The sequence below is a fragment of the Giraffa tippelskirchi genome, chromosome 4 (genome assembly GCF_054371585.1).
Source record: "Giraffa tippelskirchi isolate mGirTip1 chromosome 4, T2T-mGirTip1v1.2.pri, whole genome shotgun sequence".
In the NCBI taxonomy this organism is placed as follows: Eukaryota; Metazoa; Chordata; class Mammalia; order Artiodactyla; family Giraffidae; genus Giraffa; species Giraffa tippelskirchi.
In genome coordinates, this window is record NC_137278.1 from 164,906,675 (window position 1) to 164,919,062 (window position 12,388).

The 12,388-nt window shown below is 40.5% G+C and overlaps 1 protein-coding gene across 1 annotated transcript in view; it reads right to left on the reverse strand.

Annotated features, from left to right (window-relative positions):
- Positions 1-12,388, reverse strand: part of LOC145547031 (putative tetratricopeptide repeat protein 41) — a 92,295-nt gene that overhangs the window by 69,815 nt on the left and 10,092 nt on the right. The window contains 2 exon segments of the mRNA XM_081595582.1: positions 1,309-1,489; positions 5,286-6,280. Of these exon segments, the coding sequence (XP_081451708.1) occupies positions 1,309-1,489; positions 5,286-6,066 (962 nt within the window). The 5' untranslated portion in view covers positions 6,067-6,280.

Here is a 12,388-nt window from a genome sequence, read left to right on the forward strand (position 1 = left end):
GTGTTGCAGAGTCTTAGCCGCTGGACCACCAGGGAAGTCCCCCGAGCGCCATGTTGTTTTAACCAAATAAACTGTCTTCCTCTTGGCATGGGTTCTCGGAACCATAAGAATGTTGGCAGCTCTGCAGGTCATAGTGGGTGCTGAGACTGGGGCAGAGATGGTGGAGCACAGCCCTGAGCTATCCTAGCCACTGTGGGTTTATCTCAAATCCTGAAACTCTCACAGAATAAATGATACCTGTGGTAAGAACTGGAGGATGAGGACAGAAGAAATAACACAGTCCAAGGAACCTCCCTTTTCTAGGGTTGAAACTGAGAAGGACACCACAGACAACCCCAGCTCTTCCTTCATGCCCCAGCCTCTTCATGCCTGTGGTGAAGAGAATACGTCACCACCCAGAAAAGGAAAAGATGTGGGGGTCTGAATGAAGAGGACACTGAAAAAAGGTGAAGGAGTGCAAACTTTGGGTGAAGTGAAGTGGAAGTTGCTCAGTCACGTCCGACTCTTTGCGACCCCATGGACTATACAGTCCATGGAATTCTCCAGGCCAGAACACTGGAGTGGGTAGCCTTTCCCTTCTCCAGGGGATCTTCCCAACCCAGGGATTGAACCCAGGTCTCCCACATTGCTGGCGGATTCTTCACCAGCTGAGCCACAAGGGAAGTCCAAGAATACTGGAGTGGGTAGCCTATCCCTTCTCCAGGGGATCTTCCCTTCTAAGGAATCAAACCAGGGTCTCCTGCATTTGCAGGCGGATTCTTCGTGTGAATGAAGAGGACACTGAAAAAAGTGAAGGAGTGCAAACTTTGGGTAAGATAACTCAATTCCTTAGATACAAACACAAAGCTATGGCCAATAGTCAGCCATTAACAAGTGTTGGCTGAATATCTTAATATAATTAATAACGAGCTGATGATGTATGTGGAAGTTCTTTGTAAATTATGCAATACTGTATAGATGCATTATTCATGTTTCCTAATCCAACTTCTTTTCCTTAAAATCATTTCATCATTGTCAGGAATGACTGAGACAAACTTTGGACTATGGGATTAAAACAGAAGGGGAGCTCTCTGTCCTCCAGGATTTATAATCCTCTTGAGGAGACTGGAAGAAAGTAACTGAAACTGTCAGGAAAATTTAGCAGTTGCAGAGTGAGTTCTGATGAGGAGATTCTAACATGGGGGTGGCTTTTAGGAAGCCTGTCTTGCAGGCAGAGGTAGAAAGGGGGAGGGAAGGAAGACATTCCAAATTGGGGGAGTCTATTCACTAAAGTCAGACTGCTTTGCTTGGGATTTCTTGACGTCGTACCTGAGAACAGAGTCTAAGCTGGAGCCTGCTGCAGGACTGTTAAAATCACATTCCACATCCTTTAAGGCAAATCTTTCCAAGATTTCAAAGATCCTGCTAGACTCCTTGGAAATAACAAACACTTCCTTGCACTTCTCAGTGAACTCTTCATGATAGAAACGTTCAAAGTTGTGCTTGAAGTCTTTAGAGACAAAAAGATACATTTTAATGTCTTAGATTTGTAGTTTAGCATTTTCCATTTCACATGATTATTATGAATGCCCAGGGAAGTGTTCTGTGTCCCTTCCACCATCTTTTATGTTAGCGCAATATTTCATAACCCACTCTACATTGTAATGCAAGGAAGCTACAGGCAAGCAATTTAATCTTCTTAATGCTACTTGTACCTGAAATCCTACTTAGGATTCCAAGTTATTTCATGACCTCATAATGAACAGGGAAAAAGAAAAAAAGCTGGATTTGCTACATATACCCTCTTGTATTTTTACACTGTTAGCTAAGTATAAATTACCTAATTCAATCTCATGGCATATGTGTTTCTATCCATGGCAATGGTTGGGGGAGGGAGTGGGGTGTATTTTTAGGATAAGATGCCCTAATACAATGATAACCATGAGTACAGTTTCAACTCTGTCATTGGGCAAGTCCTTTAAACTCTCAGGTAAAATAAGTGGCAGCCAGACAACTGGATCTCTGAGATTCCTTCTAGCTTCAATTTACTGTGTTTCTAAACTTACTGTTAAAGTCAAGGCGTTCTGGACTGCCAAAATGTCCCCCCATCTCTAGAGATACCTACAACTTCCAGAGTTTGGGAGGGGGTTGCTTTTTAAATGATGTGAGGCAGGAGACTGAACATCAGGCAGTTTAACCTGGTAAGGTCTCAAGACATCTTATACTTCCATAGTTAACTGGGCTGCCCTCCGGTTCAGGTTAGGGCCAGAACAGACCTAGAGGACCAACAGTTCGGCCAAGGTCAGCTTCAAATTTCAAGATCTTAGACAGAATTGGAGATGATCCCACAACCTAATGGGTCGCGTTAGCTCACCATGAACCTCACCCACTAGTCTTAGGTAACTCCAACGACCTCAGAAGTGCTTCTAAAAGTCAAGAGTGTGAACTGATAGCTCAACATTGCCTTATGATAACCATTGGCTACCCAAGTGGTCTATTTTTACCCCAGCTATGAGATTTTGGAACTATGTGGGTGATTAAAGGGTATTGAAGATCCAAAAGTAAAATAATTTAGCCTTTTTTTCTGAAGATTTTTTAATAATTCATCCATTCTGTACCTTCTACTGCAGACATGTAGTCCATATATTACATACTCAAAACTAAAGTCTAAAACAAACTAACCTTTCAATAGTAACCAACATCAAAGAGTAACAATTTGTCTCTAACCCAAATACACAGAAAGGTTTGATGCTTGAACATGTTAGTAAACATTAACTGATGGATGCAGTTCACACTGAGACTAGTCAAAATATCATCATTAACTATACTTCAAGCTTTAGTAAAATATATACTATATTCTCCCAGGACTCATTTTTTTATGAGTCATCCCCATTAGCATAATACATGTCAGGCACTGTTTTGGGTGTTTAACATATGTTATTACTCTCAAGGTGATTAATGCTAACCAGAAATCAGAAGAAGAAACCTCGGCTTACCAATATTATGTCATTTTCCCAAGGTCACACAGCTAGGAACTGAAAAATCTTGGATCTGAGAACATGCCTGTCTTTGGACATTCTAAAACTCCAAGGCTGTAATGAACACTCAGGATATTTTGGCACTGCTCAACACCCTGTTGAGCCCCAGACTATCATTTCAGGTCCCACCTTGTCTCAACTCTCAATTCATGTTAATGTAGTGGGTCTGACTCCCTGCACCTCCAGAGGTGGCATAGGAACCAGAATAAGCCAAATCAGAGCATCATATCACATCAATCACAATACCAGTGATTGAGTCAGCTACAAGCATATAGTCCAAGTCCCACTAATCAGGAACAGAAAGACTTAATGGTAGGACTTTGAGTTATTACTGCTAGTTTGAACCTGGAGCTGCTACAGCCATCTTCCCTCCATAATGGAGAAGCCAAAAAACTGAGGCAGCATGAGGACAGCAGAGCCATCAGACAAACAGTGAGAAACAAGGGCCTGGAATCCTCCTTTGAGCAAGTGGATGCAGCTTGAGCTGAACGAACACAGACCTATCCCTAGGCTTTCAAGTTATATAAACTAATAAATTCTCTTTCTCTTGAAGCCAGTGTAAGTCATTTGAAACCCACAGTAATGATCGATACAATATTCTTTTCTGCTGCTGCTGCTGCTGCTGCTAAGTCGCGTCAGTTGTGTTCGACTCTGTGCGACCCCATAGACGGCAGCCCACCAGGCTCCTCCATCCCTGGGATTCTCCAGGCAAGAATACTGGAGTGGGTTGCCATTACCTTCTCCAATGCATGAAAGTGAAAAGTGAAAGTGAAGTTGCTCAGTCGTGTCCAACTCTTCGTGACCCCATGGGCTGCAGCCTACCAGGCTCCTCCATCCATGGGGTTTCCCAGGCAAGAGTACTGGAGTGGGGTGCCATTGCCTTCTCCGATATTCTTTTCTAGGACCCCAAAATGATTTGGTTTGTAGGTGGAGTTTAGTTTGACCAGCACAGGTAGGATTTCACATCTCACCCCCACCAATAAATGTGAATGACTTTAGGTGGGTCAATTCCCTCCTATTCAGCTGACCACAGATCTGCTCCCTATCATCTTATAAGGACTCTACCTGCCTGGTCCCTAAAGCATCCGAGAATGCACCACCCTCATTCCGCATTCCCACACTACTTAGGCCCTTACAATGGTAAATGATAATCTTTTTTGTGTCATTAAACTTTTTTGATCAAAGACAATGTCTTCCTTTGATCCATGTCTTCCTACGCACCCCCCAAACACATATATGCATTAAAACATTCTATTTTTCATATAATTTTAGGGCATCACAGATACCTCCCAAAGTCTATCTAGGTGAAGAATCTCCACCCTATTCTGATGATGTTCTTCCCTTTTTAATCTCTACATGTCTATAAGACACTACTTTCAAAATAACTATAATCATTTGAATATGTTGGGCAGTGCTTTTCAAACTTTGATGCACGTGCAACTCACCTGTCACCTTTATTAAAATGCAAATTCTAACTCAATAGACCCAGAATGCATTTCTAGCAAGTTCCTAGGTGATGCTGAGGCTACTAGTCCAAGGATTACTGACTCTCTGAGTAGTAAGGGTGAAAGTAAACGAGCATTGTTTTGAAGTCAAAAGGACCTGGGTTCAAATCCTAGAATGATCCCTCACTGGTGAAGTGATATTAGGTAAGTCACTTAACTGCTACACAGCTTTCATTGGTTCCTCTGTACAACAGCAATTATAGCATCTACCTTACAGGTCTAAATCTTAAAGATTAAAAGTGATAACATGCAAAAATCATTTGACAATAAAAGTTCTCTTCCCTTTAGATTAGGGTTTCTCAACCTTGGCATTATTGACATTTGGAATTGGAAAATTCTTTATTATGAGGGGCAGTTCTGTGCACTGGAGGGTGTGTAACAGTGACCCTGACCTCCACCTGGTAGATAACAGTAGCACACTCCCAACTGTGACACCAAAAATGTCTTCAGATGTAGCCAGAAGTCCCTTTGGGGTAAAATCAGCCCTGGTCTAGAACCTCTGCTCTGGACCTACACATTAACTGAAAAATATTTTAGGTCTTCCCCGAGGTCCTTGACTTCCTAAATCATCTTCCATGACCTACTATTTACTCTCATTCTCAGTTTCAAAAATCTTCACATGAAGTGAATGTTACGGGAATATGCTAACAATTTTAAATGCATAAATAACATTTTCAACCATTTTAAAATTCCTTTCACAAGGAAGACACACAAAACACATGAACCTATGACAATAGACTTAGCTATCTCCATATTTACTAACCTGTGTTTTCCGTCATTACAGTGGCTGGGCAAAGTTTCTCTACCACGACCAACCAGTCCTTGAGAATCAGCTCACCCAACTCGTGGAGATCTCTATACAACCTGACAGGGAGCCCTTTGCTAATAATCTTGGCCTTAAGCATTCCAATCTTTAATTTCTCCTCATCGTCAGTCAGACAACCCAAAGACAGCATCTCCTCCTTTTCCTCATCCCAAGTCTTCAGCGGCATGGTTCTTGTCCTAAAGTAAAAATACTGAAATTGAGACTCATTCAGAAATGCTGCTTGGATGACCTCTAACTCCATCAGACTGCAGGTGGGATACTCCAGGACCCAAGGATAACCGTTTTTTGCAGCAACATAGAGATTCTGTTCCATTCTGGATAAACTTGACAAGTCAGTCGCCTTGGAGAACATGACAGGTGAGTAGTTATGGAGAAAGTCCCCATATGTCTGACCCAGCAAGCAGATGAAAAAAGGAAAGCAGCTGTTCACATAGTCGAGACAGAGCTTCAGGTGTTGCGACTGGAGACAAAAATGCTGTCTAAACAGATTGGAGGGTGAGGGTACTTGGGTCTCCAACACTGACCACCTCAGGTCCACAGCTTTGAAATACGTGCCCCTGGAATTGCAGAGTTCATTCAGCTGAGGGAAGATGTAGCTTGCCAAAAAGTCTCTCTCTTCTTCAAAATCACCCAGAGTCGAGCAGATGTAAGGCTGAATGGGTTTCTGCGGCTTTAAAAGGAATTGGGCAGACCTGTCTTCATTCTCATTTGCCTTCATTTCACTTTGCTCAGAGATGACATAACCCTTAAAATAGAACAATTTCTGTTCTGGTGCAGCCACCGACCTCCTCTGCTTGTACGATTTTCTCCTAATTATGTTTGCTATAAACAGATTGAAATCTTTCCCCAGAATGTCTTCTTCTTATAGATACTATAATGTGAGTGATGGCAACCAATGCACAGATCAGACTTGAAAAGCAATCAAGTCAGGACTGAAAAAGAAAAAAAAAATTCTTTTAGGATTCCAGGAAGTTCATTGATTCTCTGTTTCCCCAAAGCTTTTGCTGAAGAGCTGAGATCCACAGGTGGTAAGTGGGCACTCAATACAGTTCTCCCTGTTTTCCTCAGCACCCCCCATCCTACCTTTCCAGTGTTCCTTTCGCCACCTGCTCCTTCTGCCCCTCCCTGTTAATTTGGAATCTATGCAAGGGGACTTGCTAAAGAGTGTGAAAAGGAAGGCAAATGCAGAAAAGGAGCCTAGCATACCTAGCAACAGAATAAGCCAAGACCCATGACTATGACCAGAAGCAAGAATGAAAATTGTTATGAAGTTGATGTCAGGAAAGAGGAATAAATCAAAATAGCAATATAATAAGGCCCAAGACCAATAATGCACCCGGCATCTGAGAGGCAAGGAAGTCTGGATCTAAGAACTTCATGGAGTACTGTACTTATTTCTATCTCAAATTGTGCGGGCTCTTATGACATTCCATTCACCTACATGCATTGGGAATTCAATTCCACTGAGCTAATGGAAAAACACACACTCTCCATCAATGAGGTAGATATGCTTGCATCTTGCTCAGAAGCAAAAGATTCAATGAAAAGTACCTAGTTTTATGAGCTTTTTCTTGATGCAACTCATTTCCTTACTAAATGTTGCTTCACTGTTTATGTTTGTTGCTTTCACCTATTATAGAGAAACATACTGTGTTATCATGAACAGGGCAATTTTCCATCAAGATCACCTGACAAGAATATAATAATGCATTACCTTTTGAAAAAGTGTTAACCCTTTTGCATTTAATTGTAACAATAATCATACAATAGATAATATTACCACTCTACTTCACGGATGAAGAAACAAAAGTTCAGACAGGATAAGCAACATGTTCAAAGTCACTTGGCTAGTAAGTGAAGAGCCAGGATCTAAATACAAGTCAGCCTGACTCCAGGACACATACATTATACTGCCTCCATATTATATGGATAAGACTCTAGGTCTTGACAATACCATAGATCAATGTGTAGAAAACACCTACACAATAAATGATACTGTAATAAGTAGGTGACAATTTGAAATAATTATTCTCACACAAACAAAATCTAAAAGATAACTGAAGAGGCATCATGAGCACTTTATTAAAAGACTTTTTGCCTGCCATGTAGGAGGCTAGAATTAGATTATCAGTACTTGAAAATATCCACCTTTTCCTATTTCCAAGTGACCAGAGGTAATTTATATCTTGGTCTCTACCAGGTCCCAAACACCCAGCATAAGGACTGGCTCAGAGTAGGTGACAGGTGAATATTTGTTGATCAAAAGAATTTAGTATAATTTTTAAATGAAAAGTGGGGAGGTGGACAGAAGTAGAATAAGAAGTTATTTTGGAGTGGAAAGATAAAAGTAGGATATGATTTTTTTATTTTACTTTAAAACAATGTAAGCAAAAAAAAAATTAACTACAAACTTTTCATTATTACTATAAAGTGCAAAACCCTTATCACATGTCACAAATAGATAGTAGCCATAAAAATAATGCATTAAAAACCAAACAGTGTTGCTATATTTAAAATGGATAACCAATAAGGACCTACTGTATAGCACAGGGAACTCTGTTCAATGTTACCTGGCAGCCTGTGTGGGTGGGGAGTTTGGGGGAGAATGGATACATGTATATGTATGACTGAGTCCCTTCGCTGTCCATTTGAAACTATCACATCATTGTTAATTGGTTATACCCCAATACAAAATTAAAAAGTTAAAAAAAATTTTAAATAGCCATCAGCATTGAATAAATTCTATTACATACATTCCTCTTTTTGTGGAAAAAGTAGACTAATATGTGCTTATTAGAGAGCTATTTAAGACAAACTTGGACCAAACTGACTTTCTCTTGGCATAATCAGGAAGACTAAAACAGAACTGAAACAGCCCAACAACTGTGCCAGAGAACCAAAGCTATGTAATATCTGTCCCTGGCCTACTTGATAGCAGCAAGTGGCATTAGAGTGGCACCTTCCACATTGTTGGGGATACAGAGGTTGAGTGTAGGCTCTGGAGTGACACAAACTCCCCCCAGATCTCACTCTGACAGTAGCTCTTGCAGCTGTGAATCTGAAAACAATGACCACACCTGATATAGCAGGATTAAATGAGACTGCGTACTAGGCACATAATAAACATTTTTTTAAAAATTTGTTTTAACACCGCAAAGATGAACTTATTAAGAAAGCACATTCCCTAGTAAGGGCTGAGGACTCCTGTTTCAGTGCTCTAGATGAACATTACTGCCCTGGGTGTCCTGTTGATCCTGAGGCCTGGTGTCTAGCTTTTCCTTCCACTCTATGAACTGTTTCTCTTCAATAAATCCCCTCTTCTTAGTTCCAAAAAGAAATGAAGAGACAAAGAGGGAAGGAGAGAGGGATGGAGGAAGGAAGGAAGGAACAGCCTTCACAACAGATTTCTTAAGCAAGTTATCACTGTTTACTTTACATTTTAGAATCTGCAAGGTATATATGAAGTCCTCAATCAATGTTTGCTATTCCTACTGCTGTTGTCAGCGTTAACATTACCTCTACAGCAAATGTTTGACTTCAAGTTTTGTGATAAAGTAGCCTCAAAGTAGTATCACTCTATTTATCACTGCAATTTAGAACTAGAAGTTATGAGACTATTTACAAATTGGTCAAAATTTCCTCTGCTTTTTTTTTCCCAGAAATTTCTCTTAATATGCTTAGGCTTAGAAATTTCTATATATAAATAACATGCCCCCACCCCCACCCTTCATGATCACAGCATCTAACTTTAGTAATTTTAGTTTGACAGCCCCAAGCTGTACTTTTTCTTTTTTAAAGCTTTTTATTCTTAAAACATAATTCAGTGGGAATGTAAACTGGTACAACTTTCCTAAAGTGTAATTTATCAGTATCAAAACCCTTTAAACACAACTCATTTATTTTTATCAAGCATTTCAATTTTAAGAATTTGTTCTATTTGTCTATAAGGATTTAATTTCAATTTAATTTTTCTCATTAAGTCATGGCAGACTCTTTGCGACCCCTTTAAAAATGGATGCTCAATCTTAGTTAAGGAGGTCTCCCCCATTCCTACTATGTACCCACAGCCTTTCTTATTTTCTCCAAGCTGGATTTCTTTTTTATATGGTATAAGATAGGATTCAACTTTATTTTTCTTTAGATGGATAACCAGTCAAGGCCAGCATCATTTATAAAACAAACCATCCTTTCTCCTCTAAACTGAAACATCTCTTTTATCATGTATTAAATTGAAACAATCTATCTCTGGATTCTCTCTTTACCTACATTGTTCTGTTTGTCTATTCAAACATGTAGTGGATACATATCATCCTTTTTCATTGTGCAGCATATGAATCCCCTTCCTATTTGGGGGGAAATCCCCACTTCTGGCTCTTGCTCCCCCCTCCCACCGTTTCATGAGCCCATTACTCATAAAAGAAGCTGAAGATGCCAGCTAGAACCTCTCAGCTTCTCTTGCAGCTAGGGTATGCTAACAGCCAGCTTCTAACATGGCCCCAGTGATTTCTGACTCCTGGTATTCACCTCTTTACGTAATCACCTCTCTCACTAAGTAGAGTTAATTGTAGAAATGACAGTATGTGATTTCTGAGGTTGGTTATGAGTTATCACAGCTCCTGCCTTGTTTCTGATGTGGATCACTCACTCTGGGGAAAGCCAGCTACCATACTGTGAGCACACTCAAGTAGCCCAAGGGAGAGGGCCAAGCAGTGAGGAACTGAAAACTCCTGTAAATACCTATGTGAGTGAGTCATCACGGAGCAAGTTCTCCAGCCCCAGCCAAGCCTTTAATGTCAGCAGCAGACGTTGACATCCTGATTGCAGCTTCATGAGAGACCCAGAGTCAGGACTACCAAGCTAAGCACTCCTACATTCCCCACTATAGATACTGTGCAAGATAATACATGCTTATTTCTTTAAACTACAGTTTTGGGGTAATTTGTTACACAGCAATAATACCCTATAGGGTATGGCACCAGACTCAACTTCTCCATTTGTTTTATATTCTTCAATAAGATTTTACAGTTTTCTTCATGTTGGAGCTATGTATTTCAAGTTTATTCCTAAGTATAGTATGGTTTTGGTCTCTAATATGAATCCAGGTGTTAGAATTTCCATTTCTGTGTTTTCTTCAAGATTAGGGTAAATCTATTGATGCTCACATATTTGTTATGGTCAACGATTTTTTCCCCCTAGCTAGAGCGTCTTGAATGTTCAGATAGGCAATCATTTCACCAGTGAGAAGGAATTTTAACGTGAAAGACCACAACTTTTCTAAAATTAATACTAACTACGAACTGCAGCCCACCAGGCTCCTCGTCCATGGGATTCTCCAGTCAAGAATGCTAGAATGGGTTGCCATCCCGACCCAGGAATTGAACCCAGGTCTCCGGCATTGCAGGCAGATGTTTTACCGACTGAGCTACGCAGGAAGCCCCCACTTCATTTTTTTTTGTCTCAGACACTTTTACACAGTATGGGACAAAACTGACAACTGGGGGCATCTCTGTCTGGTTCCTGCTTCCCACTGAAATGGGTTTTAGTGTTCTTTTTGGGGTTTTTTTGTTGTTCTTCTTTAAATTAATAGTTGCTATTAGGGTTTTTGGGATTGAGGCATAATTTATATAACAAAATTCACTCTTTTCAAAGTATACAGTTTGATGAGTTCCAACCACCACTAAAATCAAGATCAAGAGCATTTCCATTACCACCCCTCAAAATTCCCTCACATTCTTTTGCATTCTATCTTTGCTTCAGTTTAAATAAGATACATGCACTGATGATGTTAATATTTCTTCCAGTTCTGCACAAAGACCATATCTATATTGCTCTCCCTTATACTGCCAGCACTTTGCATAATCCTAGGCACATACCAGGTCTCCAACACTGCTGAATTAATAAATGAAAGAGTGAACCAAGAAATGAACCAAGAAATTCACCCTGGAGCTCAGCTGCACATGTCAGTGCTCTCAGATGCCAACTGCTATCCTGTCTTCATCTCCCCAGTCTGCATTCTCCCTGACTCAGCACTAGACGACCCCTGTCAACCAGGTGAGCTATCCACTGTTCCTAACAATACCCCTGTGCCTGTCTGGTTTTTCTCTTCCAAGTTCAACTGCAAAAGAAGGCGCTATCTAGTGGAGTTAACTGTGCTCAAGAAAAAGCTTAACAACAGCAACAGCAACAACAACAAAAACAACAACGGTAGCCTTTCCAGTAGTATTCATGGACACTGTCAAAAGAGAAAAACTACAATTAGGAAGGAAAGGACTCAGATCCAAAAGTCAGGAGCTTCATAAGAATCTGAAGTGTAAGTTCTAGAGAAGCTAGGCCAAGATAGGACGTGAGGATTAATCATGGGTCAAGTGGCAGAAGAGGTGGAGACCACAGGGGAGAAACAGAGAGGCTGGAAACAGGGTAAGCTGTTCATCCCCTGGACATGGTGCACAGCCATGAATCATGTCTTAAAGGGACAGAGTTGAGCCTAACACCAACCAACCACCTTTTTCTGCCAGTCTGTCTCGTGTTCTGCCTGTCTTATGTATTCATTGTTTGCAGAAACATGTGCCCACAAGCAATGGATCTATTTTGGAGGGCCCATCTCACTCTCAGTTTCCTCCAGGTGCAGCACAAGTGACCCACCACTGACCAGTTAAGATGGAGTTTGCAATTTCAGAACTGGTTGCTTACTTGTTCAGAGCTAGAGAAAAAGGTGAAGCAATGTTATGAAATGCAGAAAAGTCAAGGCACTCATCTTTTTCTAAAAACAAAAAATAAACAAGAGTTGAAACACACAAAAACGCAAATATTGAGATTTCTGAATGTAATTCATACCCTAGTATACCCTTAAAAAAAAAAAAAGATGCAAGCACAGAAGCATGACAAAAGCTTTGTAAGCTAAACTTTTCTTACTAACAACAAAGACAGGTAATTTAGGCAGATGTAAATGAAGCACCACCACAATGGGTAAGTGCTGACCACAGATTTAAGACTGGCAAACCTAAATAGGGGAAGTTATAAATAAATATGATAGCCTGTCA